The sequence below is a fragment of the Mustela erminea genome, chromosome 21 (assembly GCF_009829155.1).
Source record: "Mustela erminea isolate mMusErm1 chromosome 21, mMusErm1.Pri, whole genome shotgun sequence".
Taxonomy (NCBI): domain Eukaryota; kingdom Metazoa; phylum Chordata; class Mammalia; order Carnivora; family Mustelidae; genus Mustela; species Mustela erminea.
This window is the reverse complement of record NC_045634.1, coordinates 23,018,037-23,039,103: the sequence shown is the minus strand read 5'-3', so window position 1 is coordinate 23,039,103 and position 21,067 is coordinate 23,018,037. Positions and strand designations below refer to the sequence as shown.

The 21,067-nt window shown below is 39.2% G+C and overlaps 1 protein-coding gene across 1 annotated transcript in view; it reads right to left on the bottom strand.

Moving 5' to 3' along the window:
* TNKS (tankyrase) overlaps window positions 1-21,067 on the bottom strand; it is a 205,573-nt gene that overhangs the window by 19,982 nt on the left and 164,524 nt on the right. The window contains exons 14-20 of the mRNA XM_032329297.1: window positions 19,554-19,699; window positions 17,377-17,542; window positions 16,325-16,544; window positions 15,929-16,038; window positions 7,953-8,141; window positions 6,034-6,271; window positions 5,134-5,216 (exon numbers count right to left, since the gene is read on the bottom strand). Coding sequence (XP_032185188.1) covers window positions 5,134-5,216; window positions 6,034-6,271; window positions 7,953-8,141; window positions 15,929-16,038; window positions 16,325-16,544; window positions 17,377-17,542; window positions 19,554-19,699 — 1,152 coding nt within the window. The remainder of the gene's footprint in view (window positions 1-5,133; window positions 5,217-6,033; window positions 6,272-7,952; window positions 8,142-15,928; window positions 16,039-16,324; window positions 16,545-17,376; window positions 17,543-19,553; window positions 19,700-21,067) is intronic.

The window sequence follows — 21,067 nt, the reverse complement described above, 5'->3', positions numbered from 1 at the left end:
ATAGAGAGGAAAGAAGAAGGGATGGACAGAGCAGCAGGCTAGGAGCAGATCTTAACGTGCTTTATCTATCAAGATGGTATCCAAACACTCCTAGGGAGCCTTTTCAGCAGAGTAGCACGATCAAAGTTATATTTGAGGAGGAGAATGACAACATTCTGAAGGGCAGGTCTGGGAAAGGACTGTGTGAACAAGGTAATGGAGAAGGGTTGAAGGGAGAAATCAGAGAGCAATTGCAAAATGAGAGAATACAGGGCCTGGTAAATAGAAATGGTTAAGAAAAAGAAAAAAAGGAATGGGAGTAGAGATTATTCCAGAAATCTGAAAACTGGTGAATATGAGATTATTGTCTCAAAAAAGGAAATGGAAATATCTGGAAGCAGGTTAGATGGATTCTGGATATGCTGCTCCACGATTCAGGCATTTTATACTATTAGAAATAGGCTTTTTTGGGAAAATTATCTTTAATTCGCTTAAACAATAACTTAGTTATCTCCAGGAAATTACAAGTTTCTTGGGCTAGGCATTTATATCTAGCACACATTAAAATCAAATTGATCATACCTATCAGACTGGCTAGAATCAAAAAGAAAAAAATAACAAGTGTTGGGGAGGAGGCGGAGAAAGGGGAACACTTGTGCTCTGTTGGTGGGAATGTACACTGGTGCGGCCACTGTGGAAAACAGTGTGGAGGGGCCTCCAAAAATTAAAAATAGAACTACCATAAGATCTGACAATTCCACTTCTGTGTATTTATTTGAGGAAAACAAAAACACCAATTCGGAGAGATATATGTGCCCCTATGTTCACTGCGACATTATTCGCAATAGCTAAGATAAGGAAGTAACCCAGGTAGATGAATGGATATAGATGTACTCTGTGTGTGTGTGTGTCTGTGTTGTGTATACACAACACACACAGAGTAAAATATTACTCAGCCATTTAAAAAAGAACGAAATCTTGCCATTCATGACCACATGGATAGACCTAGAGGCTATATGCAAAGTAAGTCAGAGAAAGACAAGTAACAGTATGATTTCACTTCTATGTTGAATCTGAAACAGAAAAGAGAAACAGACTCAGATAAAGGAAACAAACTTGGTTACCAGAGAAGGTAGGGGTTGAGGGGCTGGGCAAATAGGTGAAGATGGTAAAGACGTACAAACTCTCCCTTACAATATAAGTAAGTCATGGGGATGGAATGTACAGCGTAGGAACACAGTCCTAATCAATGACTCTGCATGGTTACAGATGTAACTAGGCTTATTGTGGGGATAATTTCATAATGCACAAAAATATCAAATCACTATGATGTACTCCTATAACTAATAAGTAGTGTAGGTCGATTCTACTTCAATTGAAAAAAAACCCCAAATTATAATCTTTAAAATAAGGATTGTTGATGTATCAGCCAAATCACCTCACATAAAAAGCAAATGTCCCTTGACAAAGGGTTGCCTCTTGTTTCTAAGATTTGTTCATTTTCTTTGGGGTAGAGAGAGAAAAAGTAGAATTTTAATGGGAAGAGAAAAATTAAGAGTCTAATGCACAAGCTCCTTCCTTTCACTTGGGCTTCAAAAGTTGCAGGCCAGAGTAAGAGCTGTTAGAGCTAATTTTATAATCACATTCACAGTTAATGTACCCGAGACCCTTCCTTGGTCTTTTGATTTTGAAATACAAATTTATAAAGGTCACTTTTCATGAAAATATATGAGTCGCCCATAAATATGTCCAAAAAAGCCTTCTAAGTCATAGTCCTAGCATTTATGCTTAGGAATTTCAGTGAAAATCAAACCAGCCTTTCCCAGAGAAAAAGTGTTCTAATAGGAAGCTACGTTATAAAGGAAGGGCCAGAGGGACACTGGTACGGTATTTACAACGACAAAGGACACGGGCGTGTATTACTTGGTGAAGTCTGCATGTTTGAATAAGTCAAGTTAGTTAAGAGACTCCTGAGACAATAACTGTGAAGAGATGAGGCTGTGATGCCCCTGAAGGATGTTTCCCTGAGACCGGAAGTAAAATAACTACACCCCCTCCTCCACTACGGGGTTAGCATCCTTGAGCAGAACCAGAAGCACAAAGATCTTGTGTGTCAAAACGATTCAGGACACAGAACCACTCCCTGGCTTAACAGAAATGGACAAGAATTAAATGAGTACAGGGTATATGCCCACTCCTTCCCGCACGACCCAAATATCTTGACCATCAGCAATCACATACTTACAGCCTGATATAGAAATGTTAATGGGAGAAAATTCTGCAGGTAAATTTTAGAAAGGGTTACAGAATTTAGTATTCTTTAACTAAAGGCTACTCAAGGAACACCTGCAGTCAAAGTAAAAGTTATTTTGATTGCTTGATGCCTGGGCCAGAAGATAGTCAGACACAGTTCAATAGAAAGATTGGTAGTATCATTTGTCTGGAGGAAAGGAGCTGTGCTGGGCAATATACATTAAATGGAACAGTCAACATATTAATAAAAAAGGATACAGAAATTATTCCTGCAACAAGAAAATCGATGGAGCCATTTACTCAGAACAAAAGTACAGTGTGAAAGAGAGCAATAAAGCTGATGAAACAGGAGAAGCTGTCAAAAGCCCCAACCGAGAGACTAAACGATTAAACTATTACAATCAATAGAATGAGATATCCATGTCACAGGAAATCAGTTACTGAGAGAATAAAGTAAAACACAAAATTATGCAGCAAACAAATTGAAAGGGGAGAAACGGAAATCCTTTGAAAAATGTTCAACAGTCGACTGGAGTTATTTGTGTGAACTAGGGTCTTTGGTTTATTAAGCAAAGATGTGTGAAATTTCAGTTCCTGTGGATCTGATTTGGGAAGAAGGGATATATTAAGGGATATCCTTTGGCTTTAGCAGGAGATAATGCTTTCACAAGAGCTTTCATACCTCCAGGGAGGGAATAAGGCAAAAACATTCTTACTGTTTAGGACAGTCTCATAAGAAATCTCCAGGGTGTCTGGGGGGCTCAGTCGGTTAAGAGTCTGACTTTGGCTCAGGTCATGATCCTGGGGTCCTGGGACTGAGCCCCGAATTGGGCTCCCTGCTCAGCAGGGAGCCTGCTTCTCCCTCTGCCCCTCCCTCCTGCCAGTGATCTCTCTCTCAAATAAATAAAAAAATCTTTAAAAAAAGCATCTCCAAACCAGAGGGTAAATCAATGGTAGGTGAAGCTCAAGGAAGAGTGCATTATTAGGGAAGTCTAACAAGTCCTCACCACCAGACAAAGGACACATCTGACGGGTCGTTAAAGCATACTTTAAAAACTTGCACAGGAGCACGGTAGGACCAGGAATTTTAACTGTCTGGATACTTGAAGGTGTTATAATTTACAGTCAAGGGAAGTGACAAGCTAAATGCCTTTTCCAATGTTACACAGCTAATAAGAGAAAATAATCAGAATCAAGGTCTTTTAGGCCAGTGCTATTTCCGCTCCACTGTTTTGATCAATAAGAACATAACTGTATTAAGCAATATAAGGAAATTTAACTAAAAAAAAAGACATTAAATAATCTTAACAGTGTAACTGCTATGAAAAAGAACTGGTGTTTTTAATTAGCTCCAAATTGACTATAAGCCTATGAAGAAACCATAAATGGGGCAAAGAGGCCAGTGAGGAAATAGGAAGCACTATCCACAGAGAGAAGAAGGGAAAAATAAAAAGGGTATATTTATCTTAAAACAGGAGAAACTCTGTAGGAGAGGGCGGTTGGAAGGATAAGTCCATGCTAAGCTGATTGGGTCCTAGGAAGAGATGAAGGGCTGTCCTGTGTTGTGGTGAGCTGAATGGTGGCCCTCAGAAAGATGTATCCATGTTTTAATCCCCAGAATTTCTGAAGGACCTATCTGGAAAACTTAGCACATGGGACTAAGTTAAGGATCTTGAAATGGGGAGATCACTAGTATTACATGGGTAGGCCTTAAATCCGACGCGAGTATCCTTCTAAGACACAGACGCACAGGCACAGAGAAGGCAAGGTGACAACGGAAGCAGAGGCTGCAGTCATGTGGCTGTAAGCCAAAGGGGCCCGGAACCTGGCAGAGGCACGAGAGGGCAACCCTGCCAACGACTCGATTTTGAACTTCAGGCTTCCAGAACTGCCGGGGAATAAAGCCACCAAGTTTGGGCTAATTTGTTGTAACAGCCCTATGAAATGAGTACATGAGCAGACTAGACATTAGATTTCTGTGCCAAACAGGGTAAATGTAAACATAAAATTAGATTATACATGGGGGCAGATTGGGGCACACATGAAATTACAAGCCCTTTATTATACCTGCCCAAAGTATAACAATTTATCCTCCCAATTGGATGTTAAAAGAGTAGGATCTGGGAAAATGACTAAATACCTTTCTCATTTTAAGATTCTATATAGAGTAGTAACAGTCGATTTAAAATCAGCAAGTTATTATTATTCAATATTGAATACTGACTGTGGTAATAAGATCATACAGTAAGAAATTAAAAAGTCATTATCCTGTATAAAAATAGAGTGACAAACAGAAGGGTCTTAATTCATAAATGCTGTAATGGTGACTTCTTACTCAGAGCGTCATACACATTTAAGATGAACGTGAAAACAGGACAGGTCCAAGAGTAGATGGCTAAGTTTTGGTTCAGTATTATTTTAGACTCATCTAGACAACAGAAACTTCATAAAGAGGCAATCTGCAAAAGGTACACTTGTCCAGGAATTACTTTGCTTTCCAAATTTAACAGATGACTGCTTTGTGAAGATTTTGCTAAACAGCTAATATAAAAATGTGTCACTGGTTTTAAGCGGGGTTTATTCACATTTATTGAGATACACTTTGTGGAAAAAGAATAATGAAAGAAGATTTTGAAACATTCTTTTGAGGTGGTTTCATGGCCCAAGTTTATGTAATAAAACATCGGTAGTCAAACCGCTTATAAAGATATAATGAAGTAACGGTTAATGACTCGCATCATCTGTTAAACAATTTTGGGGAGAATTATAAAATCCTAAATTCCCCTGGCTTCTTTAGAGCTTGGTATGAGTTTTAAAGTTAAGAAGTAAAAAGAAACAAAGAATGGCAATTAATAACTCTTAATATTTCATTAAAAAGACTCAGCAAAAAGGAGAGCTTACCTGTTCTGTTTCAAAGATGTCCCGAAGGTGCTCAAGACCAAGGCTTTTTAGGAACTGGCTGATATTCATGTCAAGACCCGCAACTAAAACAGACATATATTAAAGTTTTCAGAAAGCAGTTATCAATCTAAAGGAAGTGATAGTATTTATTTAAAGCCATGGCTCTCTGACACCCTTGGCCATACAGATGATTTTACAGAGCATAAAAGTCATCCAGAATACATCTATTTAATTCAGTCACCTCAGGTTAACTCTGAATTTGGTGGAGAAGTAAAAGCAGAGTTTATCTTATTGGTAGCATTTATATTAACTATAATATTATAAAGTTTAATCTAATGCTTTTGGTGAAATATTTAATAGCTTGGAATTAAAAAACTGAATTTACCAGTTATGATTTGTTTCCATTCCTTAAATGATCTCTTTTTTTTCTGATATAATTTCAGTAATAAGACTCACTCAGTAGTTAAATACAATATGATGGTTAGAAATGGATATACTGGAATATACATAAGAACAATATAGATGTCAAGGTATTTATTCTATGAAGGTAGTTCTTATAAACTGGTGTGTATGTGAAAACTTACGGACAGGCTGTATTTAAGACAGGTTTTCAATAATTACTGAGAAGTAAGTGAAATCTGTTCATTTAAAAAAATAAAAACGAGGGAGGCACCTGGGTGGCTCAGTTGGTTGAACTCTTGATTTCAATTCAGGTCATGATCTCAGGGTCTTAGGATCGGGCTCTGCACTGGGCACGGAGCCTGGTTAGGATTCTCTCTCTCCCTCTCCCTCTACCCCCTCCCCGACCCTCTCCCACCCAACCTGCCCCCACCCCAGGCTACTCTCTCTTTAAAAAACACCCCCATCAAAAACCAAATAAGCATTCACGAGTACACTCGCCTTCTCCTTCCTTCCTTTCTGCGCCCGCTGCCCCGTCCCCCGTGTTGGACGGTCCTCCTACTGCCAGTTCCGCTAAAGGGCCGGTGAGGTTATCGATGCTGCTGGCAGCAGACAGGCAGGAGGGGGTGGATGCTGGTGAGATCAGAGAGGCACTCACTACGGTGGCCTGAGGTTTAAAACAGGTAGGCAGGGCCTCCGGGGGCATGGCATCTATCAGCAAAGCTCTTATGTCATCAGCCTAAAAATAGTGAGACAAATAAACACACACACAAATACATTTTAAAATGGTAAAATTTTCCACTAAGGACCAAATGCTTCGTGAAATTTGTCTTTAGCGAGTGCTTCATTATTGCCCACTGGTTTTTGATCGCTCCTTCCCCGACCTGCAACTCCAGAGAGGGCCAGCAGTTTCTGTAGGTGTCAGAACTTGAGTCCCTGTGTCGTTTTTAAAAATATTTCATCTTTTGAAGATCTAATGTTCACCCTGACTTTAGTTAATACTACTGTGTTATATAGCTGGAATTTGCTGAGAACAGATTTTCAGCAAAAATCTGTGTTCTTGACACACACACATTCACGTATATCAAAGTCAACCACGGAGGAGACATCTGAGAATGTAGACTACACTGATTTCTGGAAACGTTTATTAAACACTGAGTGAAACGTGCAGACACAGTTGTCCATACTGATGACACACGTATTCAAAGTGTAAGTTAATAAAGATGGGAATGAGTTTAAAAAAGTTTCCTGTCTCGTTAAAAAATAGCCTGCTGCAGTACTGACGCAGTCTCTCCTTCTGAAGTTCTCATATTTACACCAGGTTTGCAGACGCCTCAATACTGACAATGACTTTTCTTCAGTTATTTAGTGCATGCTTAATAATTAAATGTCCAGTTATAATTTGGAAATGTTAGAAGGCCACCGCCTTAGTCTGGCTGGCTTATTCACACTGTCACAGCCCGTTAGGCCTAAGTGCTGTGAGACGACGTGGGAGTCTCTGAAGACAGCCAGCCGTTAACTCCCTCCTCTGCGTGCACGCGCGGCACCAGAGGTGGCATCTGTCTCCCTCCCTTTAGATCGGGCAGCCCTGCAAGTTGCAGTGACCAAAAGAACGTAGATGGAGTGGTGTCTGAGGCTTTTAAGGCCAGGTTTAAAATGACTGGCAGCTTCTACTTCTGCTCTCAGACACATCGTCTCCATGCTATAAAGAAGTCCAGGTCAACTACAGAGGGAAGGGGGGCTCCGTGGAGAGACACCCTGAGGAGGAAGGGCGGCCCGAGACCTTGCAGCCTCGGCTGGGCTCCTAGCTGGACGGAGGTGTACGCACTGCAGAACTGGGTCGCGGAGTCACGGAACCCATGGAACCGGGGGCAACAGTCAGTCACTGTGGGAAGCCACTGACTTGGTTTCGGTTAAGCTACTAAGTGTTCTGAAGGGGTCTGTTACTCAGCAATAGATGTGTGAGACAGAATATGGCTTGGGAAGGTACTTGTGGTTAAAAAAATGATATATTATTGTGCATATCAATTTACGTTTCCATCTTCAAAGGCATACTATACGGCCTAGAAGGTAAATTTTCTTTGACTATCTCACAGCCTCAGGTACATCGGCTGCTCCTGAACAATATGCCAAATGTAGAAGGTCTAAGATACTTCACTCATGTAATTCTCTGAGGATAGGTTCTAGATACGTGTTGTTTTCCCATGCAAGTTAAGCATGGCAGAAAGAATTAATTTAAGGCACCGCTTAGTTTGCCTTAACAGAGTTTTGAATTATCTAATACGCAAATAAAAAAAATTTCAGAAGGAAGGAAATTTGTTCTTACTGCTAAAGGTAAACCTGCTAAGCCCTGAAATTTAATGTCGTCTTGGAAAGCACAAATTTAAGGCAATACTAAATAATTCAGAATGAAGACTTACTGTTGCCAGATCTAAAGGTGTCTGACCTTCTTGGTTCTTCATAGTGGGATCCGCACCATGGGCCAGAAGTAGGGCACATAACTGGGTCCTTCCTTTTTGGGCTGCTTCATGAAGAGGAGTAAATGCCCACTTATCGGTGGCATTTACACACGTGTTGTATTTTATCAATAATGCTGCTATATCCACATGCTGAGAAAAAAACAAAGGATGCGAAAGATCAAGAATGAGATGATCTGGTCAAGCTCCATCAGGTCTGCCTGCTGTTTTAACACTTCCTTCCCTCTTCTCCTTCTCTCTTCTCATCCTTAATGTACGTTTCTTCTATTAAAAAAAAAAAAATACTTCTCCCACTCCTATATATTGGACCCCATCTTTTCTTGCCTCCAAAATCTCCATTCCGCAGTCATTACTGTTTTACCCTGTGATTCTTCATAGGTGCTTATAAAAGTTTTTATTTGGCCTTCTACCATAATCAGGTCTATCTTAAAAATGAACACAGAAAATGAAACTATGACCTGACTCCAAGCCTCCTCTCCAAGGTCTAGACTGCCTGCAAGTTTTGAAACAAGTGTTCTTATTTGCTCCTCTGATCTTCCTATTTCTCTTCTAACCCACTGCAATCTGATCTATTTATTGAAACATTTGTCTCAAAGAGTCTCACTGTTTTCTCTTCAGCCCTTGGGGAAGTAATGTAACGTAACAAAACAGCACTGTACAAAACTGAGTCTGCAATGTCCAAAATGACTTGCGGGTGGGGGAAATGTTAGCAGCAGATACATTAAAAGCTGGGTGTGATGTGATGAGATGCTGAACCATGATGGCCAGAGAAGAACGGAAAAGAAGAGCTAAAATCGAGAAACTGGAAAAAAAAGGAAAGAGAAAAAGCAACAAGGAAAGAAAAAGGAAAAAAACCTGGATTTTAGAAAGACAGATTAACTGCAGAGAATGAAAGACAGAAAAGGCAAAGGTGACTGACTACCTTCCGTTTTTCAAAATTTGTCTAGAAGATTAAAAACCAAAGGGGAACCATTAACAGACTTTGAGTAGCGAAAGTTGAAGTGGGAATGAAACTATAAGAAAGTAAGTTTCATTTTGAGTAAACAGTTTTTGAGGTAAAATATCGAAGTAATGCTGTTCTGTGAATGGTTTGACACAAAAGGCGGGAGCACAGACAAGGAGGGGCGCCATTTCTATCCTCCGCCGCGCTCTCACCTACTCACCCAACCACCAACCACCAGACATGGCTGAGTACCACTAAGTGCCTGGCCCCGCGGGTAGGGACTCTTGGGGGACTGCAAAACAGAACACTGAGTTGACAGTTGTAGCTAGTTGATAAACTTGCTAAGAGAAGGAATACAGAAAGATAATTTTAAGTGGGGGGGGGGGGGGGTATAAAGCTTTGAGAAAACAGGATTTGGAGAGAGGAGCGTGGAAGAGTCCTCAGAGGAGACAAAAGGGGTGATAAGAACTAAAGAACTGTGAGGAGTCAGGAGCACGTGAGACAATGTAGAAGAAAGTTTTGAGGGGAGCAGGTTCCCTCAAATAGTAAATTCTATACAGCAAAAAGTTTCAGTTTCTTCCAAAAAGTCCTTATAAAGTAAGCTTAAGACAATGAATTATGCAACAGTAATATTAATTCAATGGTTGGGCTTTTGAGAATAATAAAAATAACTTTATTCTTATAAGCATATTTAAGGACGCTACTTTGGTTGCCACTAAAGTAGTTCTAAAATCCATTTCAACTCTAATATTCTATAATTTTGTGCAGTTGACATATTTGTGTTCTTTATGGATACATTTCCTGGCATAACTTGACCACTTCTGATAGTTAAGTCAGAAGCACATCATCTGTTAAGACTAGATTTCTAACTCAAGCCGCTGCTCTACTGCAATATACTGAGTTATCAGAAGCTGACTTTCAAGAGAACAAGAAGAGACAGGGAAGGTAGAAACAGATATATCCCAAGATGAGATTTATGGCATGCTTCTTATTTTCTGTAAGACAGTCTTTGCTCTCCCAAAGACACTCACCTTGAAAATAACAGATGCTTTTTTCTGAGGCAATATTCAAGTTTTAAAAATCTAATACTTATTAATTTCAGGAAAATAATTTCAAAAAATAAAGAGAAGAAAACTTACGATAGAGCCACCCTATGACCAGCAATTGTACTACTGGGTATTTACCCCAAAGATACAGATGTAGTGAAAAGAAGGGCCATATGCACCCCAATGTTCATAGCAGCGATGGCCACAAGAGCCAAACTGTGGAAGATGCTGGGATGTCCTTCAACAGATGAATGGAAAAAGAAGATGGGACGTACACAATGGGATTTTACTCAGCCATCAGAAAGGATGAATACCCAGCTTATGGATCAATATGGATGGGACTGGAGGCAATTATGGTAAGTGAAGTAATTCAAGCAGAGAAAGTCAATTATCATATAATCATACGAACACTCATTTGTGGAACATAAGGAATAGCATGGAGGACCTTAGGAGAAGGAAGGGAAAAATGGAGGGAGGAAAATCGGAGGGGGAGATGAACCATGAGAGACTATGGATGCCGAGAAACAAACAGGGTTTTAGAGGGGAGGGGGGTGGGGGAATGGGTGAGCCGGTGGTGGGTATTAAGGAGGGCATGGATTGCGTGGAGCACTGGGTGTTATACGCAAACAATGAATCATGGAACACTGCATCAAAACTAATGATGTCCTGTATGTTCTCTATGGTGACTAACATAATAAAAAAAAAAGAAAAAAAATTTATGAGGAAAATATAAATCAAATAACTTCTAAGGAAGCTCCCACATTGGCTTGACAAGATAAGAAAAAAAAATGAATCAAAGGAGCACCATTATACTAGGGCTTTTGAGAAGAAGCTATGTTTTGTGATCTTGGGATTACGAATGATACAGCATTATAAAACTGATTCCAACACAAAAGATAAAAATAGGTACAAACTGTGGTATTCCATAAATTACTTAAAACAAAATAACCTCCCCCAAATTTATCTCCCTTATTTAAAGGATATATATTGAAAAGAATAGCTCTTTTTGTTCAGTTAATCCAAAAGCATGGAATAGCTTCAAGCTTCTCCCCAATAAGGTTATAGGGCATTCACACAATGATTCAGATGATTAATTTTATTCTACTCTCATGTGTATTGGTAGAATAGTATAATTTGGTAGACTAATTTGCATAGGCTTCCAAAATTAGATAGTCCAAGGAAAATTACGTGTGTGTAAAATGAATTGTATATATGTTATTTATTGTTCAACTTTCTTTATACTAAATTTATAGTTTATGCTTGAGCAACCAATTACATGCTTGTTAAATCTACTGACAAACATCGGAAAGAGCAATAAACAGGAATGAGTAGATTATTACCAAAGTATGCTAACGACACACTTCTTCAGTCTTTAAAGAGCTACATCACTGGGACAAAAATAGTAACTGAAATTTAAGGCTGACAAATCCAATAAATAAGCGATTGCTCAGTTTATACCACTGAAAGAACAATATTGAACTGGAAGGTCTAGAAAAGGAACTGAACTCCGTTGGAATGGAGAGGCAACTTAACATGGTTTCAGAATCCAGCTGAAACACAGAACACATTAACTGACAAATACTACCTAAAAAGACTATGAGGGCCCCAATTTAATTCTAGAAAGCTGGAAAGTAAGGAGAAGAGAAATATGCTTGGGCTCCAATGAGAGCCATTTAGTTGTACAATGATGTCATGAAATCCCAGGATTATACCTTTTAGAGAAGGCACTGAAAAAGAGTCATGAGGTAACAGAAAATTACAGGCTTTGTGGTAAACAAATATCAGTGTTTTACATGTACCGAATAACCAAAAAACTGTTTGGTGTATATGTATATTAGATATATAAGACATTCTAATACAAAACACTCTCCTGACATCTGTAACTTTTATTTAAACTTCTTAGACTGTTCCTACAGTTGGAAAAACTGAGGTGGCAAATCCTTTCTGTATAAAAACACTCACAGAGACACACACAGGCAGCAAACTGAGCTCTGTAGAGTAAAAAAGGTAAAATACAAGTCAAAGAATAATAACCAATAAATAATAGCTTAAGTAGCTTTATGTAATTTCACGGATATCTCACATGATTATTTCATCCCCAGGCTGCAAGTAACCGAAGCCAGTTAGTCTGTGTGTCTATCGCACACGGACATGGAGCTGCTCCAGCACACGGATTACTTGTAGGACCACTGGGTGGCGCCCAGCCATTATTCTGACCAGTAGGATGGCTGTGGGGAGCAAGTTATCTTTAAAAATATATATATATTTTATTTATTTATTTGACAGAGAGAAAGAGCATAAGCAGAGGAAGTAGCAGGCGGAGGGAGAGGGAGAAGCAGGCTTCCCGCTGAGTAAGGGAGGCCGATGCGGGGCTGGACCCCACGGCCCTGGGATCATGACCTGAGCTGAAGGCAGGTGCTTAATGACTGAGCCACCCAGGCGCCCCTGGGGGCAAGTTATCTTATAATAATAGTTACTATTATTATTATTATCTTATAATAATAACTATCATTATTATTATTACTTATAATATGGATTTTAGGCCAGAGGATGCACTTTCCACATACATGATCTTGTCTAATTATCACAACAACCCTGTAAAGAAGCTTTCAGCATCTGAGTCCTGCTAATGAGAAAACTGTGATCAGAAGGATTAAGGTACTGCTTGGAGACTGGGTTATCAAGTAGAAGCCTACAGATGAGATCGCAGATGCTCACAGCCCGAGTTCAGGTTTCCATTATACACAGCTACCCGCAGGTCTTGCCGGACTAAAACTCAAGTGTCATTTCCTGAAAAGTCAAAAATGGTGAAGCGTATCATATGAGGGAGAAGTCACGTACGTAGGGATTACTGGGTAACACTAGGTCCCAAACTACTCTGCAAACAGCTTTATTTTTAACTGAGAAGCTTTTATTTCACACCATAAAAATCTCCTCCATAAAACCGTTACTTCAGGACAGTGCACCACATACACCCTGCAGCTGGGCCGGCGCTAGGACCGCTGGATGAACACCACCCAACACAATGTAACTAGTGTTTTGCCACCTTAACAGAGAAATGAGGACCAGAGCCCTACCTTTTCATTATACTATCCAGCCAAGGCTTACTATGACGTGAGTAAAAAAGGGACTTTTGAAAGATAGATTTATATATCTAGAGATATTAAAAATATTATTATATCTACCCTTTAGTTAAAAGAAGACAAAGTAGCTTTTAAAATTTTTATATTGTGGCTAACACTGGTCCTCATTTTAAATCTACTAATTGAGAATGAGATAAATACTGACTTGACATGATTACTGACAATGGATTACATGGTAGACAAATGGCATTAGATAAAATTATTTTTTAGAGCCGAGATTCTCAACGGGGAGGGTGATCTTACCTACTGCCAACTGGGAATCACTGTGTCACAGGATGTTATGGGCAGGGAGTGGGGAGAGGTAAGGGTTGTGCAGGGAAAACCCACGGCAACCAAAAAAGGTCAAGAACCAAAAAAGTAAAGGCTTTAGTGAGGAACACTTATGACTACTGAGTGAATACTCATTGACTCATACATATCTGATTTTTGAATTTGTAAAGTTTAATACCAGAAGGACTTTTAGTGACTCAAAAAACCCACCTATACAATGAGGGGAAAAAAACCTACTATAAACACATTATCTAGCCTGTTACCGTTCTGTAGGAGAAAGATGGCGTCAACCAGGTTGATTACAACCTCTATCACATGCTCTCTACACAGCCTGGAGAATTTTCTGTTCATTTTTACTTGGATAATTCGTTTCATTTACAAAGAGCTTAGCAGTAGGGATGTGATAATAAACACCGTAACATGGAAAGAGAGATGAAACAGAAGATGTCCATTTATTTTTCTCACACGGAGTTAGGAGATGATGGTGAAGTAAGTACGAAATGGAACAGTGGGCCTCTGTTCTGGACCCTGGTTGCACGGCACCTCCCTTCAGCTAAGCGCAAGGTAGCTTCAAGGCAACACAAAACAGAACAAGGTTGACCTGCACACCACATTACTGTTTAGCCACTGTGCGTTTATTTCTCTCATACTAGTCACCAAAGGACATACAGGTGTAAGTAACATCTCAACGCTTTTCCTATCAGGAGACTATGAATTAAAAGGTAAACTACTTTTGAATTAAGTTTTATTTTCTCTGCTTTCTGTGACAGCAGTGAAGGCGGTGGCAGTTAAAGACTGACCGGATAGAACTTATCTATGTGTAAAATGTATCGAAAAAAACACACAGATCCACGTAGTCTACACAACAGATAGTGTAAGTCTTACTAGGTCGGGTCAAGAACTAATTCTATTGCCCACATCTATCCTTACTCCTTTGTAGATTTGTATGAAGTAAAAAGACTCTGCTTTGTGGCTCCTGGATGGTTCAGTGGGTTAAGCCTCTGCCTTCAGCTCAGGTCATGATCTCAGGGTCCTGGGATCGAGCCCCGCGTTGGGCTCTCTCCTCAGCAGGGAGCCTGCTTCTCCCTTCCCCTCTGTCTGCCTCTCTGCCCACTTGTAATCTCTCTCTCTCTTTGTCAAATAAATAAATAAATCTTTAAAAAAAAAAAAAAAGGCTCTGCTTTAAGTTCTACTGATCCCATCAGCTTTATAAACTCCTAACTGAAGAAGCAGCAGAGGGATTCGAGGGACAGAAGACAGAGAGAAGGATCATGCTACAAAGTGAAAATTAATCTCCAAATGACAGACAAGTAAAAAGAAAAAACATATGTAACTGTATATGTAGTATGTTAGCAGTAAATATTTAGCATGTCTGGTCCTCAGGAGAAATATATGCTGTACAGTGAAACTGGGCACCTTTTTTGAAGGAAGGTTAGAAGAAAATTCTACTAAATTTGAGAAGAGATAATCATCTTGGGAAAGGTAACTTTACTGCAGTTTCAAGATGATTTCAGTACTCATAATATATTTATTAAATCTGACAAGTTTTAATTAATTTATGTTACACTGGGAAATTTCCTGTTTGTCCAACTCAAATTGCACTGTTTGCCTTTCTTAAAAGTATTCCCACAGACTGTCATCTCTCTGAAACACTGGTTTTTGCAGAGGGCTTAGGAGAAGATGAGGACATTCCTCATGGAGGCCAATGGAGAAGAGTAAGAGAATATGAAATCACAATGATTAGTTTTTACTTATAGCTTGTTAGGCTTCTGCAAATCCGGAAACTGTCCTCATCAATATGATTCCAACTGTGAGGCCCCTGGTATGTATAATCCAGCATCTATGGAGTTTTATAGTTGAACAGGGAGTAAGTGAATGAACAGAAAAGCACATGGACATTTATCCTGTGTGATCGTTCCTGCGTGATTTAGGGCTAAGTGGGCCTTGGTGATTTTTGGACAGTCAGTTTCAACAAATGTCATCAAGACACCGCGGTACCCTCCTCTTGCTCTCGCGGCTGATGATTCCAGTTACAGTGCTTTGAGAATGGCTCTGGACGTCCACTGCAGGCCTTCAGTGAGACAATCAAATTCTGTGAAACCACATGTACCAACGGCTCGACCGTTTACTTGGCTATTTTTAAGATTCTGATGATAAACAAAAGCAAGCATAATTTCCATGCCCACAAACAAACAGCCTCCTTAATTTTATAGTTTCTAAAATCTACTTGGGGGAGAGTTAAGATCTATTACCTCTATCAGTAACTACTCAATGAGCAGCCGTTACACATCTATTCCCGTGCTAGAGAATGTGAGAAGAGCAGAGAGCTATGAGAGCATGGCCCTTGGCCAAAGCATAGTTAAGCATGGGAAGGCTGAAAACACTCTGAATAGTAAGATTCAAATCCTGCTACATTATGCTGTGGTTACGTTATCTACTTACTTCCTACACAGTATGCATTTGATAAAATAGTAAATGTCAGGGAAGTTTTCCAGACTGGAACTTTAGCATGCTCACCCCGTAGGACGCTGCATTATGAAGAGGAATTAGACCACCTTTGTCTTGGGCATTAACGTCTGCTCCATGCTCCAGAAGATACTCAGCTACTTCCAGATTATTGTAGCCTGCTATTAGAGTGAAAAAGGCAAACATGTTAGACTAAGAAAATATATCAATATTTATATCTATGTCTATAAGAATGACCAGAAAAATGTTAGGATTATAGATACTTTTTGCTTTAAAAGCTAATACTCCTCTCACATAACTAAGAGCCTTTACAATTAGAAATTATATAAAATTATGTCAATCAAAAGCATTTTACTATTTCTGCTCAGCATTTCTTTCATCTTCTGGTAAACTGTATCAGCTGTCCAAGAACGGCCAATGGGCCTTGGACGAGCCACTGACACTTACCTGCCAGGTGCAGAGGGGTTGAGTTCCTGCCCTGGGTGTCTCTGCAGTTGATGTTCTCCGGGGTACACAGCTTCTGCACTCTCGCCAGGCAGCCTTTCTTGGCAGCATCCAACAAGGCAGCATCGCCTCTCAGCAAATCCTGGATATCCGTGTCTCCCTCTTTTACCAAATCTAATGGTGTATTTCCATCCCGGTTCTTTTTGGTTGGATCTGCTCCGTGCTAAAACAACAACAATAAGACAAAACAGACAAACAAAACCAAATGGGTTTGTATTTTCTATAGTATCTTTTCTAAGGTTTATTTTTAACTTCATCTTCACTCACCCAAGGAAAGAGATCTATTTTATATGCATTTGGGGCGGGGGGTGGGGGAGGCCTTATCTGATACCATAAAAGTGGTGGGACAAGAATTCTATTTATGTTTAACCCCCGTAAGTTTTTCTCTAGTTTAAAAAAAAGAGAGACAAAAAACAGTATGTCTGATTATTTTTCACACCTTTTAATTAAAAAAAACCACAAAATCATTAAGTTAGTTTAATAAAACTACCAGTTTCTACTATTTCATTTATATCCCCCAAATTTATATGCATAATTTTGTCTAAAGATTACTTCATATTTTAATACCAATCTAATATTAAAGTTCTTGTAAGATATATGTTTAATAATGAGCAATGAGTTTGTTAATAATAAAATAGCTGCTAAGAAAAAAAATCAATGTTGATTAAAACTCTTGTTTCTCCTAGTACAATGTTTTCTCACATTAGTACCATAAGTACTGGATAAGCAGTGCAAACTAATGCAACTCTTTCCAAAACCTACCCTGATGAACTGTGATGAACTGAACTTAATCAAATCAGTTCAGAAAGGCACTTCAGACACTACTCAAAGCTATGTAAGTATCATACCACACTTAAATATCCCCCTAAAATAGAAAATGGAAGCAGTCTTTATAGCACTTCTTATACTTAATAATTTACTGTGATGTAATTTTACATGCTAACCAAGAAATAAATATAATTACTTTATATTTTATAATTTTTAAAATTACATACTTTTAAAAGGAGCTTGCAGATTTCATATTTTCCTTTAGCTGCTGCTTCATGCAGAGGGGTAAATTTCCATAAGTCCGCCACATTGACAGAAGCCCCATGCCTTACTAAAAGCTCAGCTACCTCATAGTGTCCATATGAACAAGCATTATGTAGGGGCACCAAGCCACTAAACAAAAGAAAATTATTTTAAAGACATATAACAGATCTTTGTGTTAAAATGATACTTATAATAAAAATAACATAATTCTTCTACAGCAGTGACTATACTGAACACTCACTTCAAAAGAAAGAATTCTCCTCTGGTCTTGAAGATATAGTCATCCATTTCCAAATAGGAATTAACAATTTCAAAAACATCCCTTTCAATATAAGGATTTTTTCCCTAGTTTCTTGGTGATGGATAGAAATTTCACAGCCATCCTATGCTTAAAACACATACAGATACACCCACGGAAAAGCTCCATCACAATACTTTAAAGTCAGGTTTCATCGATATTAAGAGCAACACTACAAAGTGACTTCAGGAATAATCTAATCAGGAATTGGCTTTTAATCAACTCAGCTTTTCTTCCATTTGGGTTTTCCTAATGCAAACTGTATGCTTATAAAATATACAATGCAATTTAACTAGTTTATTTAGGCAAGTTTTACCTTTTGTCTTTGGTTTTTATTTCTTAATTCCTAATAATTCAGTAGTGGTTTCTATGCATAGATTTAAATATTTAAGTGTCATACAGTGAAAACTCAAAAAGCCAAATGATACAGAAACTTCAGTATTCAATAAGGGAAACAGTGACACCAACCATAAATTCCAGCCCGATGAGAAAAATCTAGCTGCCTCAACTTATGAGCAAACTAGTCTGAGATAACTCTGAGCTCTGGATGGAAGGCAGCTGGCATTGGAAAAAGATAGAAAGGGATTCCTATAAAAAAAGAGTGAATCAAAAGGACAAGCCTAAGTGGCACTTAAAACATGACAAAAACAAGGTATCAAATGTCTTTTTACTTAGGGATCAGTTTTTTTTTTTTAATGTTTTGAGACCAAAAATACTAAGTGCTAACTAAAATGGGCAATGGAGGGATGTCTGGGTGGCTCAGTCAGCTGGGTCGCTGCCTTTGGCTCAGGTCCCGCATCGGGCTCCTTGCTCATCAGGGAGCTTGTTTCTCTCCCTACCTCTGCCTGCCACTCTGCCTGCTTGAGCTCTCTTGCTCTCTCTCTATCTCTCTATCTGACAAATAAATAAATAAAATCTTAATAAATAAATAAATAAATAAAATAAAAATAAAATGGGCAATGGAAACTGGTTGCTCTCCAGAGTGCTACAACACTTGGAAAGAGCTGGTGCTATTATTACTAAATATTCAAGTCTGAAGTGCCCGTTTTAAAAGATAAATAAATCCGTAATGGTTAACTCAAGTCTTAATTGTATGGTTTAATTCCACTCTGATATGTAATTGCACAGAAAAGTGCTTGCTTATTTCTATTTTGAGATGATATGAAATTAACTCAGAATACGGAAGCTCATTTCAGTTAACACTTCCTTCTCGCATTTTTAAACAGCTGCCGTGACTGCTTTAAACTCTGTCTAGATGAATTAAAATAATTTAGTAAACTAATATAAAAAGTATAGAATATCTGAATTAGTGAAAATAAAATTATACATCTATTAATACCAATGACTTTGGGATGGATGGCTTCTTTTGGGAAGAGAGCATACATTTTAAATAGCAAAAAAGAAGAAAGGATGAACAATAAATTACAAACTGTATAAACACATTCACGCAATGCAGTAAAATACTATCACAGGCATTAAAAAGATGAGATGGACAATTAAGTACTGATATGGAAAGGCATTCGAGATACACTCCTGGGTGAGAAAGCAAGTTGCAGAGTAGGCTACGTGGAAGGGCGTCATCATTTAAGTTAAAAACAAGCACTGCCACCGCAAGAGCATCTGAACTTTTAGAAAAATCTGGAGGATTATCACAAAGTATTCACGTAATCTTCAGAAGGTGGGGTGATAGGGATTTTCATTTGCTATACTGTACATTTCTATTATATGCCTTAAATTTTAAAAAACACGTATTACTTTTTTAAGAGTGAAAAAAATATCTAGGACTTCAAAAAATAGTTGTAAAAAATTCGCAAGTCCCAAACACTAAATTCTAACACATACCCTTTGTCTTTGGCGTGGACATCGGCACCGTGGTGTAGAAGGTACTCGACGACAGACACGCGATTGTAGCCTGCCGCAAAGTGTAAAGGGGTAGAATGCCGGCCCTCCAGATCTCTGCAGTTCACATTCTGAGGGCTGCAAAGTTGCTTTAATGACATACACACACACACACACACACACACAAACACACACACAAACACAAAAAGAACATTAATATTTATTCCCATGTTTTGCTCCAAAATACTGCAGGCATCCTGGATAAGCTGTTATTTCCTAATGAATATTTATTTCTAAAGATTAGATAATGCAAGTGATGTTTAAAAATCAGCACTCTGCTTGGCTTCACAGTGTCTACAAATATTTTTACAGCTTACAGAGCAATTTCATCTTTTTTTTTTTTTTTAACATTTCCTGGCCAAAATCCTCATCAAAGAGAAAAACTCATAATAAAGCAAGACTCTCCATGGCAAATGATGCCTTCGTCTTTCATCTTCGTAAGGCTCTCCTCCCCGAGACTGTCTGCCCAGCGCATCTGCCTGTTCCAGCACGCTGTCTGCCATGTTTCCCTCAAGGAGGACCCACCCTGGCTGACTGCAGAACTACCCAGAGGTCTTGTCTCCACTGATGTGGCAAGCAAAACGCTGCCAGAAAGATCACATGAATTCTGCCTGGGCCACCCACTTGGTCCCCTGACCCGCTCCAGGAAAGCCATGTGGTCATCAGTGCTTCCCCCGATCTCTGGGAGATGTCTGTCGGCCGCGGCGAGTCAAACTGATTCCAATCATGCTCTCATTTTTCGTCTTTCATCTCCTCGTGAGTGCGAGTGTGTCAGCACAAGCTCGATTCCGTCTGCTTGCTTATACAGCAGCGGGAAGCAAAGTAGGGACCGGCAGGTTGCACCACTGGCAGTGACGGATGAATTTTAATAATACATCAATAATAATTCACAATTTATAAAGAACCTCATATTCTTTCAGCGAGAGAACTATTATCTATCTGTGAAGTTGGTCAATATCTCCATCTTACAGATAAAATAGACCAACGCTCAGAGAGGGCTAAGCAGCCTGTCCTTTCACAGAGCTGATAAGGTAAAGGTACAATAAAGGCTCAGACTTGGTTTCCCCTATTCATATTCTTTTGATCTTTCTGCTACATGCTTGCTTCCTTTCCTAACTGCCCTCACTCAGGGAAGTGATGCAAAGAAAGGTAATGGAAAGAATAGTCAAAAAACCCAGAGAAAACAGTGACATTTTCTCGCCTACAAGGTAGGATGGCTGGGCTTTCCAGGCGTCTGACAATCTTGCTGCCACTCTTGCCACTGTAATGAGCTATTATTACATAAAAACCAAAAGCCTGGGAGGCACCTGTTTCTACTGACTTCCTGAGTCGGGGCTTTCCCATCGGTAGGGTAAGAGCAGGTCTCGGCAGGTGGCACAGTGCACACAGGCTGGAGAGCTGGGCCGCAGGGAGAGCCTACAGTCTCACCAGCTCTACGTGGAAAAGCCCTGACTCTA